This window comes from Panthera leo, chromosome F3, assembly GCF_018350215.1.
Source record: "Panthera leo isolate Ple1 chromosome F3, P.leo_Ple1_pat1.1, whole genome shotgun sequence".
NCBI classification, from domain to species: domain Eukaryota; kingdom Metazoa; phylum Chordata; class Mammalia; order Carnivora; family Felidae; genus Panthera; species Panthera leo.
In genome coordinates, this window is record NC_056696.1 from 3,682,914 (window position 1) to 3,707,092 (window position 24,179).

Genomic DNA, 24,179 nt, shown 5'->3' on the forward strand with positions numbered 1-24,179 from the left:
AGTAACATGAAAAGCTGTTACAGCATAAACCATGTTTGCTTTGTTCCTGACCTTGAGTGGCACGCATCTGAACTTTTCCCATTAAAAGTCTGTTTAGGTTTTGGCACATACCCTTCATCAAATTAAAGTCATTCCCTTTATTATTTTGAGTTTTTATAACAGGTATGTATTAACGTAATGCTTTTTTTTTCTTTTTTTTTTTAAGTTGACTTATTTATTGAGAGAGAGAGAGAGAGAGAGACAGAGGCAGAGAGAGGGAGAGAATATGAATCCCAAGCAGGTTCCTCACTGTCAGCACAGAGCCCGACACAGCATTGTGACCTGAGCTGAAACCAAGAGTCAGACACTTAACCAACTGAGGCACCCGGGCTCCCCTTAATGCTTCTTCTAAAACTGAAATAATCACGAGCCATGATCCAACAAGTTTTAAGTATATTAACTTTTGTAAAGAACCAATTTGGGGATGTGATAATACCACTCTCTATTGAACAGATTTCCAGCCTTACTTTCATTATTTCTTTCCTTCTTGTTCACCTTGTGATTCCTTTTCCAACTTCCTGAATTAAAATTTGGCTGATTAATGACCGTATTAGTTTGCTCAGGCTGCCCTAACAAGGTAGCTGGGTAGCTTAAACAACAGAAATGTGTTTTCTCTTACAGTTCTGGAGAATTGGAAGTCCAAGGTCAAGGTGACGAGGTCGGTTACTTCCAAGTGTCATGAAGGATCTGTTCCAGGCCTCTCTCCTTGGCTTGACGTGCCATTTTCCCCCTGTATCTTCCATCATCTTCCCTCTGTCCAAGACTCGTCCCATTTCCCCTTCTTATGAGGAGAGCCATGGAAGTACAGTAGGGCCCACACTAATGACCTCATTTCCACGTAGTTACCTCCATAAAGACCCCTCTGTTCCCAAACAAAGTCACATTCTGAGGTACTAGAGGTGGGGACTTCCACGTATGAATGCTTTTGAGGTTTTTTGAGGGCCTGGGGAGAGAGCCACAGTTCAGCCCGTAGCAGTTTCCTGTTTCCTGGTAAATGTATTATAAGCTATAAATCTCTCTTTAAGTATCTCACAGATTTTGAAATGCAGCATTTCCATTCATGTCTAATTACTCTGTAATTTCCCTTATGATCTATACTTTTAAGTATACAAACATATGGGTCATTTTTAGCTGATTAATTTCTCTATTTTATTAACGTCAGAGATACTGGTCTGCATAATAGTGATATTTTGGAAAGTTACCGAGGCAGCCCTTCTCGTCTAGAACATGGTAAAGTTTAAGAATGATCCGCATGTGCTGGAAAAGAATGTGCATTCTCTGCTGGATACAGAGTTCTTTATGTTATCTGTTAGGTTCACGATCAGCACGTCACCAAAACGCTCTGTGTCTCATCCCAGGGGCAGTGAAGGTGAACATGGGTTCACGGGAAGCAGGCGGCAGGACTGGACACAGTTAACCGCGGGCTCGGGGTCTCCACAGCCCCCGCAAACCCAGGATCCAAACCCCAGAGTGCGGCGGCCCCAGACACCCTTCCATGGCCGGGGTGCTGCCCGCGAAAGCAGACCCCGCTCTGCACCCCTGCGGAGGAACGGTTCAGCCTCCACGATGGGGACGTTGGCTAAGCGGACTGCCGGAGCCTTTCCCGGATAGACTGAAGCTGCCTCAGAGAGCATGGTCAGCTAAGAAAATGAGTCTGCCTAAAAACCTGGGCCATCCAGAAATGGTAGCCAAACTATCTCAACATCCCAAAGACATCATCAACAGAATTCCAGGGTCTCTTCCCGGTTGGCTGGGCCACGAAAACCATTTCTGACCTTGCGAATGCCAACGTGGAGACAGATGCCTGCTGAAAACTGGTCCCCCGTTGTGCGGTCCGGGGATGACTGCACGGGGCCTTCCTCCCGGAGCCTGGAATTTCGGGACCAAGAAAGGCCTGGCCTCTGATGGCCTCATTATGATTCCCACGTGGGCTACAGACCTCCAGCCCCCTCCCCCCACGCGAGCACGATCTCAGCGGCCCTCAGTCACCAGCGGGCGGAGATGGAGACACTCCCAAGCGCAGCGGGCTCACGGCTACACTCCTTCCCACAGAGGGAGAAGCAGCCACCCGAGTACAGTGATGGCCGCTGGTTTTACCAGAGGGCCCAGCAGAGGGAGCCCTCCCTGTGCACGACGACTCCGGCGGTCCAAATCTGAAGTTCAACTGGGCACCCGCAAAATACAGGGAGGCCACGCCAACGGCATCCCGGGCTGGAGAGTGGAGAAGGCCACCCCCCGCTGGGGTCACGCCCAGGAAACTGAGTGGGGTGACGGCTGCTCCTCAAATCCTCCGAGAAGAGGCCACTGTGAAATCCATCGGAGGCTGTGGAACCCCGGGGCCCGGTCAGGAGCACAAAAACGCGGTGGCCTGCCGGAGCCCGGCTTTGTTGCGGTTTGTTCTCGTTTGTTCATAAGGCTGGGTGGGCGAAAGGAGAGCACCGCAGTAGCAACTCCTTTTATTCCTTCAGTTCCGGTAAGACTGAAGGTCTGGATAGTGGCTGGCGAGCTCCGGGGCCTGAAAGACGAGACCGGGCCACGCCCTGCGTGTACTATTGAAGAGGACCTTTGCTGGCTTCATCAGAGCTCCCACACGGAAAACGCCAGACCCTGGGTACCCGCAGCCTCCTCCGCCGGCGGATCCTTGCCGCTGACAGGCGCCGAGCCCTTGCCATTTCCCGGTAAGGACGTGCGGGGCACGCACGGTGCCTGCGCCTCCAGATCCCGCTACAAGCACGTCCCAATGCCGCCCCGGGAGCAGCTCCAGAGAGCAAACCTGAGGGACCTGAAGGGTGTGACTTCGGGTTTTCCAAAGGGATGGGAAATGAAATTCCTAACAATGATTGAAATTCCTGCATGCATTCAGTACCTCTTACCAAATAGTTACTTTCTAGATTTGGAGGAAGAAGAGACATGCCAGCCCTTTAAATGAGGAAAGCCCTGGGGTGCCTGGGGGGGCTCAGTCGATTGAGCATCCGACTTCGGCTCAGGTCATGATCTCACGGTCTGTGAGTTCGATCCCCGTGTGGGGCTCTGTGCTGACAGCAGCTCTGAGCCCGGAGCCTGCTTCATATTCTGTGTCTCCCTCTCTCTCTGCGCCTCCCCACCCCTCCACTCCCCTCCCCTTCTCTCTCTCAAAATAAATAAAAAACATTAAAAACATTAATAAAAAAATTAATGAGGAAAGACACTTTGTCCGGGAGTCCCTAAATCTGTTGAACCTTCCACTGTGGATACCCTCTCTGTTCTCTTCTGTGGCATGTTTTGTTTTGTTTTTGTTTTAAACAGAAGTTTTATTTGCAATGAACCTGATCATGTGAATGAACAACTCTAACACTGGCTAGAACTGCTGTGCTAGCTGCGGAACATAAATCCCAACAGAATAGTTGAACAAAACAAAAGTAGGCGGGTCCCTACTAGATACAGATTTGACTGCCTCTAACCCCTTCGTGAAACTAGTCTGGGAGAAACCAGTTGTTACCATTTTTAAAAATCACTGCTTTACTCTACCAATCGTTTTAACACAGAATGGAATAAATATGCCACTAACAAGTTCTACCTTCAGAAAATCAAGACTTCTATTCTTGACTTGCCAATTCCTGAGAAGCAAGTTAAAAGCTCTATTTTAAACTACTGCAAGTGTTTAGATTCTCCTATGCAAATTTTATCTGTCGTTACTGTATATATTTTAAAGCTAATTTGTTAGATAAACGTGTATTCCACGATTATTACAGCTTCTTTTAAGAATTATTTTATAACATTTATAACCAATTATCACATACACAAGGAAAACAAAAGACATGTGGAGTTCAACACAGGCATAAGGTGAACAACGTATAAAAACCAAGATCAAGAAACAGAACGTTGCAGCAACCAAGAAACCACCCACGCGCCTCCCCCCCTTCCCACTCTACATCGTTACCCTGACTTTTGTGATGAAATCAGATCATCTGCATTCTTTCCTGTGTTGCCTCCTTCAACTCCACATATGGTCAGGTTTCAAACAAGGTCATTCTAGCCTCATGAGTTGGGCAGTGGTCCCTCTTTTTCTAACTTTTGGGGAAGTTAATATGTAGAATTACTTCTTCCTTAAGTTATTCACAGAACTTACAGGTTAATTTACCCCAACCTGGAAGAATTTTTAATGATTTCTTAAATAGATAATAAATTCATAAATAATTCATGATTCAATAAATAGGTAGTGCTTCACAAATCAAAACAAAACTGTTTCCACTTAGAAGTGTCACTCCCACTCCAGTCAGTGTCTACCTGCACCCCGTTCCCTCTTGTCCCTGTACTTTATGATAATACGAGCATGGATCATAATATTTTAACGGAAAAATTTGTTTTCAACTAAAAAATAGCACTCTATAGCTATGATCCTGCGTCCTGTTTTACTTACTTTACAATACATCCTGGAGACCTCCGCGCAGGGGCACAGAGAACTCTTTCTTTACTGCGGCTGCAGTGTTCCAGGGTGTGGATAAACCATAGTTTATTCGACCTACTTTGGACACGTGTTATATTTGTCTCTTTTGTACACTTAAAAATTTGATCCATTTGTAGTTTGTCCTGATCTAGAATATGAATTTTGGGGTGCCTGGGTGGCTCAGTCAATTGAGCGTCCGACTGCGGCTCAGGTCATAATCCCCCGGTTTGTGGGTTCCAGCCCCACGTCGGGCTCTGTGCTGACAGCTCAGAGCCTGGAGTCTGCTTCAGATTCTCTCTCTCTCTCTGTCCCTCCCCTGCTCATGCTCTATCTCTCTCTGTCTCAATAATGAATAAACATTAAGAAAAAATTTTAGAATATGAATTTTAACTGGATCCACAAATGGGACTCTCCCAATCAGCTACCCTGTGGTATAAAGACCATGTATTAAAAACTCTCTTTTACACTAACTGGAGACACTGCCTTTAGTTAATATTACATTACTGCATGGATTTGGGCCTATTTCTGGACTTCATGTACTATTTTTCGAGGCTTTGTAACATGTGTTAATATACGGCAGGTCCACCACTGCTCCATTTTTCACAAGTTTTTCTGTTTATTCTTTTTCTTAAAGTTTATTACGAGAGAGAGAGAGAACATACGAGCAGGGGAGGGACGAAGAGAGGAGAGAGAGAGAATCCCAAGCAGCATCCGTGCTGTCAGGACAGAAACCACTGTGGGGCTCGATCCCATGAACCGTGAGATCATTGACCTGGGCCGAAATCAAGAGTCGGACGCTTAACTGACGGAGCCACCCAGGCGCCCATTTTCTGTTGATTCTTAATTACTTTCTTGTATAAATTGAAGAATCAGTCTAGTAATTAGCATATGTATTGAAATTATTGAATCTATTAATTTAGAGATAATTAACATTTTTATAATGTGGCAATCGTATTTTTCTCTTCCATTATTTTCCAACTGTGGTTGTTTATACATATAAAAGTTCATGACTTGTGTAGATGTATAATTATTGTTGAACTAACCCTTTAATTTATAGTAGCTTTCAGCATTATCTTGGAGCTCTTAGATATATTTTTTAGATCTATAATAACCTATTTGCAAACTGATGTTCTAAAACTCTTCCTTTTCAATTCTTATGCCCAAGTAATAAAGGCTTTTTGGCAAAAATTAAACATGTGTCTGGGTCATTCCAATTCATTTGTGTTTGACTCTAATTATGGGCAATTCATGTTTTTCGGCTTTCTGGTTTGTGCGGTAGCAGAAAGGTAGAAGAAAGAGAGCAAGAGAGGAACAAGGATGAGGCAAACAAAAAACAAACAAACAAAAAAAAAATGACACACCTACATATATACTTCTATAACATATTTATAAATATTCATTCAGGTGGTCTAAACCAAGGCTTCAACAAACTATGGCCTCAAGGTCAACTATATTCCAATACCTGTCTTATAAATAAAGGTTTATATGAACACAGCCAAATCCATTCATGTACAAACTGCCCAGGGCTATACTCGCATTACAGGGACAGAGCAGGGTACTTGCCCAAACCAAACGGATGGTACAATCTAAAATATTTACTGTCTGGCAGTTCACAGAAGAAGTTTGTTGACCTATGGTTCTAAAGAGCCAGACTGAAGCTCAGAAATTACCTGAATGTGTAAAAGATGCAAAACCTAACTATATGCCATCCATAAGAGATTCACTTTATATACAAAGGCAAAAAAAAAAAAAAAAAGTTCAAACCTTAAGAAAGCTCTATTAACATGAGACACACTAGAATACCAGACAAGAAATAATTACATTGCAAAAAAGGAAAATTCCATAATGATAAAAGGGTTGATGTATCAAAAATACGTAAAAATTGAGAAGTTATATGCCCCTTTGAAGAGTTTCAAAATGTATGTAGAGGAGGAACAGACATACCCACAACTGCATTTGAAGATTCTAATAGCCCTCTCTCAAAAGAACTAAACAAAACTCACCATATTATGGAAGATTTTGTCGACAGCATCAACTCTCTTGACCTGACATGTATAAAAGACTACAAGCAACAAATGTAGAATAAAAATTATTTTCATGTGCACATGAAGTTTTCAGAGATAAGCCCTATTTTGACCACAGAATGAATTTCAATAAACCTCAAAAGTACTGAAAACTTAGAGTATGTCTGACCATAATAAAATAACTTCGGTATCAATAAGATAACTCATATGGCCCCAAAATTATTAGAAGTAAATGCTACATTGAATAACTCAATCAAAAAAGATATCATAGATAAATAGTATTTTGATATTAAGAATGAAAATATAACACCAAGGTATGTGGGAAGCACTTAATCCTTCTCAGGAGGAAATTTATAGTTCTGATGTGTAAATTGGAATGGAAAAGAATCAAAGATCTAGGATTTCACCTTGAGAAACTAGAAAAAAGTTGAGCAAATTAAACCCAAAGAAAGTATTAGGAAAGAAATAGCAAAGGTAAAAACATTAAAGTTAAAAAGTGACAAAATATAGACAATTCACAAACCTCAAGTAGCTTTGTTCAAAATTAATAACACTGAAAAACCTCTAAACATGACTGCCATGAAAAACAAAACTTACTGAAGCTGACCCAAGATAAAATAGAAAACTGAATAGCTCTGTAACCATCAAGAAACTAAATTAGTAGGATTATATTCCCCACAAAAACAAAAAATTCCAGATGGTTTCACTGGTAAATTATCAAACATTGGGGGGGGGGGGGGGGGGGGGGACCAAATATACATAAAATATTTTTTAAAAAAAGCAAAAACAAAAAAAAAACTCCCTCAATTCATTTTTAAGTCCAGCATAATATTAACATCAAAATTTGGCACGGACATTATAAAAAGGAAATTATATGTGAACACTCTCCATGAATCATAGATATGAAAATAGTTAAGAAAATACTAAGGAACTACTGAATAGGGCAATATCTCAAAAGAATAGTAAGTCATGATCAACTGGAATTTATCCCAGAGGTTACTTTAATATTTGAAAAATCAATCATATACCAAAGGCATAATCCATGAAAGAAATAATTGATAAGCTAGGCTTCACCAAAATTAAAAACTTCTGCTCTGTGACAGACACTGACCTGGGAGAAAATATTGGCAAAAGACACACGATAAAGGACTGTTATCCAAAATAAACAAAGAACTCTTAAAATTCAACATGAAGAAGACAAACCAACCCATTAAAAAATGGGCCAAAGGTGCTCACAGACGTCTCACCAAAGAAGATACACAAATAAGCCTGTGGAAAGATGCTCCACACCACCCTGGGGACTGCAAGTTAAAACAACCATGAGATACAACTACACACCTGTTAGAATGACCAAAATTTAAAGCACTGAACGCCCCAAATGCTGACAAGGATATGGAGGCTACAAGAACTCTCATTCATTCCTGGTGAAAATGCAAAATGGTACCGGCCACTTTGGAAGGCCTTCTGGCAGTTTCTTACAAAACTTTAATAATACTCTTATGTCAGTCAATCCAGGAATCATGCTCTTTGGTATCTGCCCAAAAGAAATGAAAACTTATGTCCATACAATAACCTGCATGTGGGTATTTATGGCAGCTGTATTCATAATTGCCAAAAGTTGGACACAACCAAGATGTCTTTCAGCAGGCAAATGGATAATTAAAAACAGTGGCATATTCGGACAATGGTATGTCATTCAGCACTAAAGAGAAATGAGCGATCAAAAGCCATAAAAAGACATGAAGGGAACTTAAATGAACATGGAAGAAGGCACTATGAAAAGGCTACATCCTGTATAATTCCAACTATCGGACATTCTGGAAAAGGCAAGACTGTAGAGACGGTAAAAAGATCGGTGACAGAGGATGAGGGGAGGGAGGATGATAAACAGAGCACAGAGAGAGGATTTTGAAGGCAGTGAAACCATTCATGAGACACTACGTGGTGGGTATGTGTCTTTATACATTTGTTCAAACCCAGACAATGGGCAGCACCAAGAGCGAACCCTAATGTAAACTGTGGACCTTGGGTGATGACGATGTGTCACTGCAGATTCACAGACTACACACAAATGTATCACTGGAGTGCAGGATGCTGACAGTGGGCGAGGCTGTGCCCATGTCAGTGCGGGGTACATGGGAACTCCCTGTACTTTCCACTCGATTTTGCTATGAACCTAAAACTGCGCTAAAAATTGGGTCTATTTTTAAAAAGTCAATCAAATAACTAACCGTACTAACAGAATAAAAGGGTGAATCTATATGATAATTTCACCAGATGCCAGAGAAGCATATGACAAAATTCAGCACCCATTAGTCATTAAATTTTTTAAACTCTCAGCAAACTAGTAATAGAAGACAGTATCTTCAATCGGTTAAAAGGCACCTCCACCAACACCTACCATTAACGCCATACTTAGGCAGTGAAATGCCGAATCCTTTCCCCCAAAGCTCAGGAATAGGTGTCTCAGGACACCTATTCAGTATTTTCCTTGGGATCTGAACTAGTGCAGTAAGTCAAGATAAAGAAATAGAAGGTAGAAAGTCTGGAAAATAATAAGGAAATTGTCCCTAGTCTCAGACAAGGTGATTGTTTACAAAGAAAATCTAAGAAAACAGCAATTAAAACGATAAAAAACTATCCAAAAAACAGTAAGTGAATTGAGGAAATCACGTCAGATACAAAAGTCACTGATGTATCTACATATTAGCAGCATTCTAGCTAAACATAAAAATTTTCAGTCTCATCTACCATAGCATCAAAAAACATAATATATTTAAGAATAAATTTAACGAAGTATGAACAAAACTGTATACTAACATAATAAGACGATCCTAAGAAAAATTAAAAGACACCTTAAAAAAATCAAGAGAAATACCTTGTTTATGAACTAGTAGACTCAACATTATTTATATGTCAGTTCTACCAAAACTGATCTATAATTGAATATGAACCCATGTTCAATGATGAGTAGGCATTTACGGAAACTGACACAGATTTTAGAATTTATGCAATACGGCAACAATCCTAGAAGAGCTAAAACAATTTTGAAAGAGAACAACGTAGAAGGACTTACCCTCAGACTTCACTACATGCTCTCAACTTTTCAGTGTAAAGCTAGAGGAATCAAAATCAAGATAGTATGAGACTGGCATAGGACAGACAGAGGGATCAATGCAACAGAATAAGAAAAGCAGAAAAAGATCAAGATTTATATGGTCAACTGATATTTCTGACAAAGGTGCTGAAGTAATTCAACAGGGGGAAAACAGCTTGTTTCACTAAATGGTGCGGAAACAACCGCCTATCCATTAGGAAATAAATGAACCTCAACCCTTAGCTCACGTGACACGTGAATTCATTCAAAATAAATCACCAAACCACACATCATAAGAGCTAAAGTTATAAAACTTTCAGGAAAAAACAGAAATATCTTTGTGACCTGGGTACGAACCCAAATTTCTTAGAAAGTACATAGAAAACAATAACCATGGGAGAAAAAAATTCATAATTATATCATCAAAATTGAAAACTTCTGCTCATAAAAACATTTTTCAGAAAATTAATAGGCAAGCCACACAGCCTGTGAGAAAATACTGACAAAACATCTATTGACAAAGGACTTCTACAAATATAAAATATAATGAACTCCCAGAACTCAATAATAAAAATACAAATACCTCAATTTTTAAAAATGAGCAAAACATGTGAACACATACTTCACGAAGAAGATAGAAGAATGGTGAATAAGCCACAGAAACACCTATAACAATGCTATTTAAGACCATGAGCGACTATTACCCACTAGACTAACAACAACAAAGTATTGGTGAGAACCACGGAACATGATAGGAATGTAAAATGGTATAACCTCCTTAGAAAAAATGTGCCAGGTTCTTTTAAATTTAAACATGCACCTACCAATAACAGAGCAGTTCCAGCAGCAGGTTTTGTCCAAAGAAGAGAGAAATGTATTTCCATAAATACTTGTACAATAATATGCATGTCGGCTCTATTCCTAATAGCCAAAAACTAGAAACAGCCCAAATGCTCATCAACAGAAGAATGGATAAATTGTAATACAGTAATAAAATAATATGTTAATCGGCAATAAGAAGAGAATATTCATACATTCGATCACAAGGATGGATCTCATCAGACATATTCTGAGCAAAAGAATTTGTACACCAAAAAGTACCTATGGTATGATTCCATTTACGTGAAATTTTCAAAAACCCAAAACTAATCCACAGTGAAAATTTAGAACAGTGGTCGCCACTTGGAAGCTATGGGAAAGTGACAGGAAAGGGAGCTTGCTAGGAAGATGGAAATATTCTGTATCTTCAATAAGGGTAAATCTATCTATCTCTCAAAACTCACAGCATTATATGTATATATAATCAGTGTACTTCAACATGTATAAAATTTACCTCAGAAGAGCTAGACAACCAAAAAAAAAAAAAAAAAAAAAAATTACACTCCTAGTCTCAATGGCTTCACTACTTTTCAAAGAAATAATACTAATCCTCTACAAACTCTTTCAAAAAAGCTGAGAAAGCAAGAACACTTCCCAAATTGTCTTATGAGTTAGGGATATCATTCCAAAATTAACAAGACAGGTAAATTAAAGGTCAATCTTTCTCGTGCACATAAAACAAAAAACTGCTAAACAAAATATTAGCAAACCAACCCAACTTACATATATTAAAATGATACATCAGGAACAACTGAACTTATACAATAATGCAGTATTGATACCTTTAAAAACTAACCAATATAATCCCAACAGTAACCGAATAAAAAAGTTAAATCATATCATCAAAACACATATAGAAAAAGCTTTTGATAAAAGTTAACTCCTATGCATGGCAAAAACTCTCAACAGACTAGGACTATAAAGAAAACTTCCTTAACCTGAAAAAGAGTAACAGTACAAACAAAAAAGCTGTAGCAAACTTCAAACCCAATAGTAAAATACTGCACACTTCCTCCTGAAATCACAAATCAGGTAAAAATTCTATTTTCACCACTTGAATTCAACATTTTCTGGAAGATCCTCTCCACTGCAATAATACAAGATAAAGAAATAAAAGGCATAAGAATTGGGAAGAAAGAAAACAAAAGCTGTCATTATTTAGAAATATGATTATGAAAAATTCAAAAAACTTACATATAAACTAAATTAACATGTCAAGATCCTTATATACAAGATGAATATACAAAAATCAATTGTATTTCTATTCTAGCAACAAAGTTATTAGCAAACAGAATTCTATAAAAAGCTCATCCACAAACACCAAACACTCATAAATAAAGGTATAAAACCCACAAAGAATAAAATGAACCTTGACCTGTACCTCAAGAAATACAAAATAATCGATACCAGATGGATCAAAGACTGAAATATAAACGATATTTTTAAACACTATAGAAGATGACACAAGAAAATGTCTAAATGACCTTGAAGTTAGAAAAAAAACTTCTTTCAAGGAACACAAAAAGGGCTGATCAATAAAGAAAAGTTTAATTAACTGGTCTTCACTAAACCTAAGAACTTCTCTTCAATAAAAAAATCCATATGGAGAGGGAAAAGCCAAGCCACAGGAAGGAAGAGATATTTTATTTAATACACACACACACATTATCTCCAACAAAGGATGTAAATCCAGAATATATACCAGTAAGTCCAACAACCCACTCCCAATTCCCCAACCTCAGAATGTGCACTTCATGAAAAAAAAAAAATCTAAGTTATATAAAGTGATATGAAAATGGGCTTAACTTATAGAATTTGTAAAGAAATCTTAACTTAAAGAAAATGTAAAATAAAATCATAATTCAGTGTTACTATTCATTCACCAAAAAAAAAAAAAAAAAAAAAAAAATGGTGTAAAGGTAAAAAAAAAAACCAAAATTACCAAGTATTAGTGAGGCTGTAACGCAACTGAGACCTTAATATGTTGTTGGTAGGTGTACTGGTAAAAATGATAAATGGGTAACCACTTGGGAAATTATCTGGCACTATCTACTAAACCTGAATATGCCCACCCAGTGACCCAGCAAGTCCACTCCTAAGTTTACATCCAACACAAATGAGTGTCTTGCCTCCCAAAAGACATGTACAAGAACGTTTGTAACAACATTAATAACGTGGCCATAAACCATCAACAACTTGAATCCCCACAACATTAGTATGAATAAATAACTTGTGGTATATTTATACAAAGGAGTACTATGAACCAATACAAACAAAGATGAATAACACAAGCATAATCTTGAGCAAAATAAGTCACAAACAAGGACATATATTAGAATTTCATTAATATAAAATTCAAAAACAGGTAAAATAAGTCTACGGTGATAAAGTCAGCAGAGATGGTTAATATGGAGGTACTTACTCACATAGAAGAGGCAATGCATGCCTATCTTGGTCTGCATAATGGTGACACAAGTTCACGCAAATGCAAAAATCCACTGAGTTAGGCATGCATATAACTCGATTTTTAAAAAATTTTAAGACCTTAAAAGAAACATATTTTCAGACAAATAAAAGCAGACAGTTTATCATCAAACATGATGAAATACTAAACAGAATTTTTAAGTCAAAATGAAATGGTATCAAAGGGAAGTATGTGAATGTAAAGTATGTGACTATGAAGAGCAAGAGAAAATGTAAATGTATGAATAAGCCCATGTGAACAGGGACAGTAATTTTTAAGGTTTTAAATATATGTAGAACTAAAAACATAAGAGCAATGACAAAAAAGGTAGAAGTCAGGTAAATGAGAATCGGCAAAACACAAATTTACCAAAGACACATGTGGCAATCTCTCGGGAAACCAACAAAAAGTAAAACTAAGAAATTAATAAATGAGAGAAAAAATAATTTAAAATACTCCATTAATCCAGGAATTGGGAGACACATAATACAGAATGGGCAAGACAAATATAGAAAAAAAATTATAGTACGTAGTGTATTTACACTAAATATCAACTGACTATATACTCCAACTAAAAGACAAGAGATTATCAGAGTGGATTAAAAAACAAAAACTGGGGCTCCTGGCTGGCTCAGCTGGTAGAGAATGCGACTCTTGATCTCAAGGTCATGAGTTTGAGCCCCACACTGGGGGTAGAATTTACTTTAAAAAACAAAACAAAACAAAAACTATATTTTACTTAACAGTAAACATACATAAGATTCTAAAAAGCTAAAACTACAAGGAAGGAATATGATATTTAATGCAAATGTTAATAAAACGAGCTGAAATCATTCTACTGATGTCAAATTAAGGACAATTTAACTCCAAAAGCATTACTTAGAGATGACAAGGATCATTCCACTATGATAAAAGAGTTAATCACCAGGAAGATATAACTTTATATTTGTTATCAGTGAAAACTGAAAGAAAGAAAATAAAGAATAAATAAGGAAATGGCAGATCAAGCAGAGAAAATAATGAAGGATGTGGAAGATTTAAACAAGATTAATGAATTTAACCTAATTAGTATTTCTAGAACAATGCACAGCAAATTTCTAAAGACTGAAATCACACAGGGGCGCCTGGGTGGCTCAGTCGGTTAAGCGGCTGACTTCGGCTCAGGTCATGATCTCGCGGTCTGTGAGTTCGAGCCCCGCGTCGGGCTCTGTGCTGACTGACAGCTCAGAGCCTGGAGCCTGTTTCAGATTCTGTGTCTCCCTCTCTCTGATCCTCCCCCGTTCATGCTCTGTCTCTCTCTGTCTCAAAAATAAATAAACGTTAAAAAAAAAAAAAATTTAAGACTGACATCACACAGTAACTGTTATGGAATTACACTGCAACTCAATAACAGAAATAGAACTACAAAACCCTCTAAATATTTAGAAATTGAGCAACAAACTTCTAAAGTAATAAATTTTTAAAAACCACACAAATAGTGGAAATTTACAATCATACTGGAAATCACATTGTATTTTGAGCAAAACAACAACGAAAACATGACATGATAAAACTTATCAGCTGTAGCTAAAGCTGCTTAGAGGAAGATGTATAGCCTTAAATACACATATGGAAAGAAGGGCTACATATCAATGCTGTAAGTATCTATCTCCAAAAGCTATGAAAAGGATAGCAAGTTAAAACCAAAGAGAATAGAAGGAAGAAAATATTAAGAGCAGAAATTTTTGAAACAGAAATCGAATCTACAACAGAAAAATTCAAAAGGCAAAGGTTAATTCATTGAAAAAATAACAAAACCGATAAAGCTCTAGCATGACAAATGAAAAAAGTAACAGGTAAAAATAATCAATAGAGTAATAAGTGTGAAAAATTAGATGACATGGATGGACTCAATCCAAACCAGTCTGATTTCCACTACAGATATTCAATACATAATCTCAAACAGTGTCACCAGCAACCTCGAGGGCCCACGGTTTTACAAGTGAAATCTTCTAAACATGTAAGGAAAAAATAATAACAATCTTCCCAAACTCTACCAGAGAATGGTAAAAGAGGGAATACCTCCCTCTTTTTATGAGGCCAGCATAATCAAAACACCAACATCTGATCAGGATTTTAAGTAGGAAAATTACAGGCCAATTTCTCTCAAAGATCCTAAGCACGTACACATGTTCACAGAGCAAACCAAGAGCAAGGAAACATAAAAAGGGTAATACAAAGTTGGGCTTAGCTTAGAAATGCCAGGTTAGTTTAACATTTGAAAATAAACTGGGGTAATTCAATACATTAACAGAGCAAGAGAGAAAAGCCTTAAGTGTCTCAAAAGATGCTGATAAGACATCTTAAAATCCAACACAATTCATAACTGAAAAAGTAAAATTAGCTAGGTTACTAGGTATAAAGTCAAACAAAATTCAATTATATTTCTAACTATTAGCAAAAAAAAAAAAAAACCCTAGAAAATGAAATCTAACAATTCTAATTAAAATAACAAAGAATGTCACATTCCTTCACTGATTGGCTGACCTAGTGTTAAGATGTCAATTATCCACAAATTGATGTCTAAAGAAGTTTTTTTTTGTTGTTTTTTTTAAGGGTATTCATTTATTTGGGGGGGGGGAGCACGAGCAGGAGAGGGGCAGAGAGAGAGAATCCCAAGCAGGCTCCATGCTATCAGCGCAGAGCCCGATGGGAGGCTCTGTCTCATGAACCGAGAGATCATGACCTGAGCCAAATCCAGAGTCAGAGCTTAACCGACTGAGCCACCCGGGTGCCCCTACAAACTGATCTCTAGTTTCAGCGTAATCCTAATCAAAATTCAAGCAGATGTATGGGTATGGATTTTTAAGAGTAATTCTGAAATTGAAATACTCACTGTAAAATTACATGAAAATATAAAGGGCCAAGAACAGAGAAGGAGAGGGAGGATGTTGGAGGACATACACTACCAGATACGGAAACTTCTTAATCTAGAGTAACGTAAGCCAAGTGTGGCAGTGGCACGACGAGAGACAACTAAGCCGTTGGAGAAGAGAGTCCAGAAGCATCCTCAACCTTACGTTGACATATGAAGAAGAAAAATATCTTGGAAAATAATTCCACGCAGAAATATTTCATTCAAAACTCTAATATATTTTCTGATCAATTGTATCAATTACGACAGCAAGGAAATCATACTTGAGTTAAATTGCCTCACAGACTATAAAATCACTTCCAAACCAAGTAGCAGAACTTTTATAAAAACTCTCTTTCTTACCTCTCCAAAAGCTCCTCGACCAATCACCTTCAATATCTCAAAGTCTTCTCTATGTAGACGCATCTGTTTCACTTTAGAAGTAAATGGTTTGGCTGAAACAAAAGAGCAACATTAGTCACTTTCTTAATGAAATGCGATGCAAATTAGGTACATATAATGGTATTTCTTAAACAACAAAAATTCAAGTTATGATTAAGAATGAAGTCAAAGTGTTTCATAATCCCATCACACCATATTGAGAATAGATTTAATATCCATAAGAAAACAATTTCCCTTATTTCTTTTCCTTTTTTTAATGTTTATTTATTTTTGAGAGAGACAGAGAACGAGCAGGAGAGGGGCAGAGAGAGGGAGACCCCGAATCCGAGGCAGGGTCCAGGCTCTGAGCTGGCAGCACAGAGCCCAACATGGGGCTCGAACTCACAAACTGCCAGATCATGACCTGAGCGGAAGTCAGATGCTTAACCAGCTGAGCCACCCAGCGCCCCAATTTCCTTTATTTCTTATATGTGAATACATTTTTGTTGAGAACATATTGTTAAACACCTAATAACATATGAAATAATGCAAAGTAACAGGGAGGTACAAACGAGACCAGTTTATTTTCATGCTAAACATTCTGCATATTCTAACTCTCAATGCTAGACACATACTTGAACACAAATGTCCGAGAAGTAAAAGCAAATTTCATGGTACCCAAGGGAGTTTCAGCCAAGAAAATTCAGATTTCTTTCACATTCATTCATTCATTTATCCTTTTAACACACCCTCAGCAAGAGTTTACACTATACAAAGCATGGTGGCAATCACCAGAGTCTGAACAAATAAGATTACAAAACGGTACCTTCCTTCAAGAAGTTCTGAGGCTTTAGGACAGACAGAGAGTAGGCACACGTACAAAATGTAACAATGTGATGAGACTTCTAATGGAGGTAAACATAAAGTACTTCAGACGAGCGAGAACAGAACACTAAGAATTCGTGGATATACCACAGGAACTGGATCTTGAGGACTAAGTAGAATTTTGCTACTTTGCCTGGGTTTGCAGTGTAGACATTCCAGGCACAGGAGGCAATACAAGCAAATGAAGAGAGGAGGGAAATTAATTTGAGGTGGTAACACGAAATAATCCATTGTCGTTATAGAATTTTGAGAAGAAATGCAAAGAAATTGAAGATGGAAAGTGGAAAACATAAATGGCCTTAAATATCATGAAAAGAATTTAGACATATTATTAATTATAAAGGATAAATTGACATTTTTTTAAATTACAGAATCAATGTACATTCTGCTGCCTCTAAGACAAATTTAGATCTGCTTCCTTCCCTCCCCTCATGTCCCTCTTTATTCTCACACAAAAAGGAGTAATGTGATTAAAAGGTCATTATGTATGGATATCTGCAAATCAATCAGTGTGATACACCACATTAATAAAAGAAAGGACAAGAACCACATGATCCTTTCAACAGATGCAGAAAAAGCATTTGACAAAATAGAGCCTCCTTTCTTGACAAAAACCCTCAAGAACGTAGGTTTAGAGGAACATATCTCAACATCATAAAGGCCATATACGAAAGACCCACAGCTAATATCATCCTCAATAGGGAAAAACAGAGCTTTTCCCCTAAGGTCAGGAACACAACAGGGATGTCCACTCTCACCACTGTTGTTCAACATAGTACTTGAAGTCCTAGCCTCAGGAATCAGACAACAAAAAGAAATAAAAGGCATCCAAATCAGCAAGGAAGAAGTCAAACTTCCACTCTTTGCAGAGGAAGTGATATTCCACATGGAAAACCTGAAAGACCCCACCAGAAGTCTCCTAGAATGGACACATGAAGTCAGCAAAGTCACAGGACACACATTGTTGCATTTCTGTACACCAACAATGAAGAGGAAAAGAGAAATCAAGGAATCGATCAATCCCTTTTACAACTGCACCAAAAACATATGAGGAATAAACCTAATCAAAGAGGTAAAAATTAGATCTGTACTCTGAAAGCTATAGAACACTTATGAAAGAAACTGAAGACACAAAGAAATGGAAAAACATTCCACGTTCATGGATTGAAAGAACAAACACTGTTAAAATGTCTATACAACCCAAAGCAATCTACACATTCGATGCAGTCCCTATAAAAATAACACCAGAATTTTTCACAGAGCTAGAACAAACTATTCTAAAATTTGTACGGAACCAGAAAAGTCCCCAAATAGAAAAGCAAAGTGGGAGTCATCACAATTTCAGACATCAAGCTGTATTTTAAAGCTATAGCCATCAAGGCAGTATGGTAGTGGCAAAAGAAGAAGAAGAAGAAAAAAGACACATAGATCAATGGAACAGAATAGAGGACCGAGAAATGGACCCACAACTATATGGTCAACTCATCTTCAACAAAGCAGGAAATATAGGAAAGCATATTCCAATCCAAGGGAAAAAGTCTCTTCAACAAATGGTGCTGGGAAAACTGGACGCAACATGAAGAATGGAACTGGACCACTTTCTTATATCATACAGGAAAACAAACTCAACATGGATGAAACACCTAAATGTGAAGCAGGAAACCACCAAAATCCTAGAGGAGAACACAGGTAGCAACCTCTCTGCCCTTGGCCATAGCAACTTTTTACTAGACACGTCTCTGCAGGCAAGGGAAACAAACGCAAAAGTGAAATACTGGGACCTCATCAAGATAAAAAACTTATGCACAGCAAAGGAAACAATCAATAAAACTAAAAGGCAGCCTACGGAATGGGAGAAGATATCTACAAATGACCTGATAAACGGCTAATATCCAAAATCTATAACGAACTTGTCAAACTCAACACCCGAAAAATAATCTGGTTAAGAAACAGGCAGAAGACATGAAGAGATATTTCTCCAAAGAAGACATACAAATGGCCAACCGACACATGAAAAAATGCTCAACGTCACTCATCATCAGGGAAATACAAATCAAAACCACAATGAGATGCCACCTCACACCAGTCAAAATAGCTAAAATTAACAACTCAGGAAACAACAGATGTTGGCGAGGATGCAGAGAAAGGGGAACCCTTGTGCACTGCTGGTGGGAATGCAAACTGGTGCAGCTGCTCTGGAAAACAGTATGCAGGTTCCTCAGAAAGTTAAAGACCAAACTACCCAAGGACCCAGCAACTGCACTACTAGGTATTTATCCAAAGGTATCCAAAGGATACAAAACTACTGATTCAAAGGGGCACACATACCCCAATGTTTATAGCAGTGCTATCAACAATAGCCAAATTATGGAAAGAGCCCAAATGTCCATCGACTGATGAATGGATAAAGATGATGTGGTATATAAGTACACTGGAATATTACTCAGCCACCAAAAAGAATGAAATCCTGCCATTTGCGATGATACAGATGGAACTAGAGTGTATTATGCTAATGAAATTAAGAGGAAGAAAAATACCATACAATTTCACTCATATGTGAGATTTAAGAAACAAAACAGATGAACATAGGAGAAGGGAAGGAAGAATAAAATAAAATAAAAACAGGGAGGTAAGCCATAAGAGAGACTCTTAACTAGAGAGAACTGAGAGCTGCTGGAGGGGAGGTGGGATGAGCTAAAAGGGTGATGGGCACTGAGGAGGGCACTTGTGATGAGCACTGAGTATTATATGTAAGTGATCAAGCACTAAATTCTACGCCTGAAATCAATTTTTTTTTTAAAGTGTCCCAAATTAAATCAAAGGCACATCATCAAAATTAAACATTTATGGGGCACCTGGGTGGCTCAGTCTGACTCTTGATTTCGGCTCAGGTCATGATCTCATGGCTTATGAGATCGAGCCCCACATGGGGTTCTACGCAGTCAGTGCAGCGTTTGCTTGGGATTCTCTCTCTCCCCTTCTCTCTGTGCCTCCCCTGCTCACGTGTGTGGACTCTCTCAAAATAACTAAATAAACATTAAAAGAAATATCAAAGTAAAACATTTGTGATAATTAAAACAAAAGGTCATCATACATGGGTACAGCTCTATTCCACGGAGCAAGGGTCATATTTATTCGAGCTGTAGGAGACTGAAATAGAGCCGTCAGTCCTTAAAATTTCATTTGTTCTGGGGCGCCTGGGTGGCGCAGTCGGTTAAGCATCCGACTTCAGCTCAGGTCACGATCTCGCGGTCCGTGAGTTCGGGCCCCGCGTCGGGCTCTGGGCTGATGGCTCAGAGCCTGGAGCCTGCTTCCGATTCTGTGTCTCCCTCTCTCTCTGCCCCTCCCCGTTCATGCTCTGTCTCTCTCTGTCTCAAAAATAAATAAACGTTAAAAAAAAAATCACCTTTAAAAAAAAAAAAAAAAATTTGATTTGTTCTGAAGGTATTTGGTCCTACTAAGTAATTTAGAAAAGAAGCCCATTCCACACCGCACATCTCAGTCTAGTAGAGATTTCTGTGTCAGTCTTTTACCTTTAGAGAATAAGGAAAGGAAATGGAGATTGCTGTGCATTTGGAACCCACACAGCGGAGAAGATGACGGTCAAAGGAACAACAACTCCGAACGAAGGTATGGGAGATCTCACCCTGGAAAGACAAGACCCAAAACCACGCTGCCACGCGAAGTGAGCACCTTGATAAAATGACTCAGGCGTCCTGGTTGTGAACAAACTGGACTGGACAAATGGTTGAGACTGTGGCCACTGTGCACCAGTCAGGGTCACAGAAGGAAAAAAATTGATCATAAATTGAGGGAATTTTACTGACAAACAAACTATTTGCAAAGGTGTAGGAGGGAAGAGTAGTGATCTATCTATCCATCAGTCTAGCAGGAATCTGACACTGGTGTCCCCCCCCCCCCACCCCTTCCCAGCTTCTATACCAGCATTTCAGAAATACCTGGGTAAGAGGGTAGGTATGGAATAGAGAAATGAAAATAAAGATGTGGAGCCAGGCAATATGAGGCCAGTGCTAGTCTAGTTGCCAGCTACAGCTAAAACACCACACGGCCGCCTACAACGTAACACTCCACGGTTGTTCAAACACATCTTCTACTTCCTTGTATGTCTCCCCACCTCAAGACTTCCAAATAACCTGAGCCCAAATAAAGTATATGCTCTGTATCCTTGTCCCATTATTGACCCTAAATCCAAAAACAGCATTTCATCACAGACCACTACAGTTATTTGCAATCTAGCTCAGTTCTTCGAGAATAATTCCATGTACACCTCCTATTGGGTAACATCTTATCTAAAAGGTCAAAGACATAGCTCTTTCAAACCTCTGAGACGGTATTGCAAAGCAGGAAAAGAAACTATTGTTTTAAAACTAGAGTAAATGAAATATAATTTCGGAAAGCAAAGGGCTGCTAAAATGATCTTTTATACCAAAGGTACAAAACAGTATGCAAACAAGAAGTAATGCTAAGTTTTCCGTGCAGTAGCACATATCCGGAAAGCACCAAGCCAATGAATACGCTACAGTCATGTGTAATTAGGATGATAGGTTTTGTCCATTATCCAAGTTTTGTGGGAACCTACAGCATTGAAAGAAATTTAAAAAACAGTCCTATCTATTCTTTACATCCTGGAATCTGCTAGTAAAAATCTCATGTCTTTGACACTGCAAAACTGTTCTATTTTTAAAAGCATTCAAAAATGAGTTAAGTCACAGATTTCTTCGGGAGGCTCCTAGCTTTACTAATCAGTTACTCATCACTCAAGAAGTATCTTCTAATACCTGCTGTATGCCAGCCACTTTATAAGATGTGAGAGATACAAAAGATAAGTAGTCCCTGTCCTCAAGTAAACAAATTATGCAGTGTTACTTTTCCATTTAAATTTTTCACTGTGACTACAAATGGCTAATAAACAGAAAATGGTACTCACAAGAAATCACAGAAATGCAAATAAACATACTAGAAATATTCTATTACTTACCTACCAAATGTGCCGAAAATAAAAACCCAGAAACCACCAAGTGTTTGCAGGTATGTGAATAACAGGTATTCTTATACAGGGCTGGTGGGACTGTTAATTACAATCTCCATGAAGATCTGGGTTTCTATTTCATTCTTTTAATTTGGCCTATTACTTAAAAAGACTTTAGAAGTTGAACCATCTTTATATGCCTTGAGACAAACCATACTTGGGTGTATTTAGTTAATAAACTCCTGACATTGCTTTGCTTTGACTCTATTTCAAAATTTTACATCTGTGTTCATAAATAATGTTGGTCTACAATGACCTTTTTTCTATACTGTCTTCATCTGCTTTAGGACCAATGACAAATCAACCTCATTAAATAAGTTGAGTAGCTTTCTCTCCTTGCTTACTCTCTAAACAAAATTCAGGTCGTTTAAAGAGCTCAAGGTGAAAAACAAAACTACACAACTTTTAGAGGAAGAAAGCAGAGACCGATTATAAGGTCTGAAAACATGTGCTAGTGAAAACATCCTTTCATGGACTTTTGATAATTGACTTCTTTCACATTATTGCCCATTTCATGTTTTCGATTTCTTCCTGCGACAACTGTGTTAATTACACTTTTCTACAAATTTATACATTACGCTGAAATTTTTAAATTCATTGGAGTAAAGTGAAATAAGATTTTTTTGTTTAAAAAAACCTATAAGATAGGTTTGATCCCTTTTTAGGTGCTAATTTTGTATATTTGGATCTATTTTCATTGTTTTCCCTTACCAATACTGCTGGAAGTTTGCACATTTTACAATTATTCTTCCAAGTAGATAATATTTAGATTTGCCAGTGCTCTCTAAAATTCTGTGGCGTTTTTTCTTGTTTTAGTGGGTTCTCCCCCAAATTTATGCAAAGTTTCAGAAAAAGTAGAGGGTAATATTAACCCCTCCCACCACCAAAAAACTAAGGCATATTAATAATTGAAAAAAGAGATATTGGGGGGAAAGGCATGAGTAGAATAGAGATTAAAAAGAGGCATACATACTGCTTAAACAAAAATGTTGAACTAACCAGGACATAATGATTCTAAACATGTACAGGCCAGCAACATAAGCTCAAAATAGGTAAAGCCAAACTGACAGATATAAAAGAAACAAACTCACCTTCATATATTTTACTGTAACTCTCTCAGTAATTGACAGCTCAAGCAGACCAAAACAAAAGCAAAAACAAAAAAGAAACAAAAAACCTGAGCACCTTGTCTATAATACACCACTGAGGAGTTGGAGAATATCATTTTAAAACACATAAAACTGCTACAAATTTTGATAATATGCCAAGACATAAAACCACCTCCAAAGAACTTCAAAGTATTGGGAACATAAAAACCAAATTACAGGAGTACAGTGCAATTAGAAATCGGTAACAGAGGGGCGCCTGGGTGTCTCAGTCAGTCAAGCATCCAACTCTTGATTTTGGCTCAGGTCATGATCTCATGGTTTGTGAGATCGAGACCCCTGTCAGGCTCTGCAACGACAGCACAGAGACTGCCTGGGATTCTCTGTCTCTCTCTCTCTCTCTCTCTCTCTCTCTCTGCCCCTCCCCCACTGTGCTCACTCTCAAAATAAATAAACAATTTAAAAAAAAGAAATCAATAGCAGAAAGATTCCCAGGAAAAACCATAAACTCTGATATCCAAAAACAATTTTGAAGAAAAATTAATAAAATAATCAGAAAATATTAAGAACTATATAGTAACAAAATACTATACATCAAAAGTTCCAGAACACAACCTAAACCAGTATATACCACGTGGGGGAAAAGCTCTCAACATTTATACTGGTAAAGAAGGAAAGCTTAAAAATTAAGGTGTTAAGCAGACAACACAAAATATTAGACCAAAAGAATAAACTCAAAGTATAAGAAAACAAGAATGTAGGAAAGCAAAATAAATAAAATCAATTAATTTTAAAATAACCATATAATAGGTAAGTTCAACAAGACCAAAGGATGGTTCACTGAAGAAAAACAATAAAAACAACTGAAAAGTCACTATTAGGAATGAGAAACTGGACAAAACTCCAGATGCTGCTGAGATTAAATGGGTAGTAAA

The 24,179-nt window shown here is 38.0% G+C and overlaps 1 protein-coding gene across 3 annotated transcripts in view; it reads right to left on the reverse strand.

Annotated features, from left to right (window-relative positions):
• Window positions 1–24,179, reverse strand: part of CDC42BPA (CDC42 binding protein kinase alpha) — a 316,853-nt gene that overhangs the window by 232,155 nt on the left and 60,519 nt on the right. For all 3 annotated transcript variants that reach the window (XM_042926312.1, XM_042926311.1, XM_042926314.1), the window contains exon 2: window positions 16,186–16,277. In XM_042926312.1, the coding sequence (XP_042782246.1) occupies window positions 16,186–16,277 (92 nt within the window). The remainder of the gene's footprint in view (window positions 1–16,185; window positions 16,278–24,179) is intronic.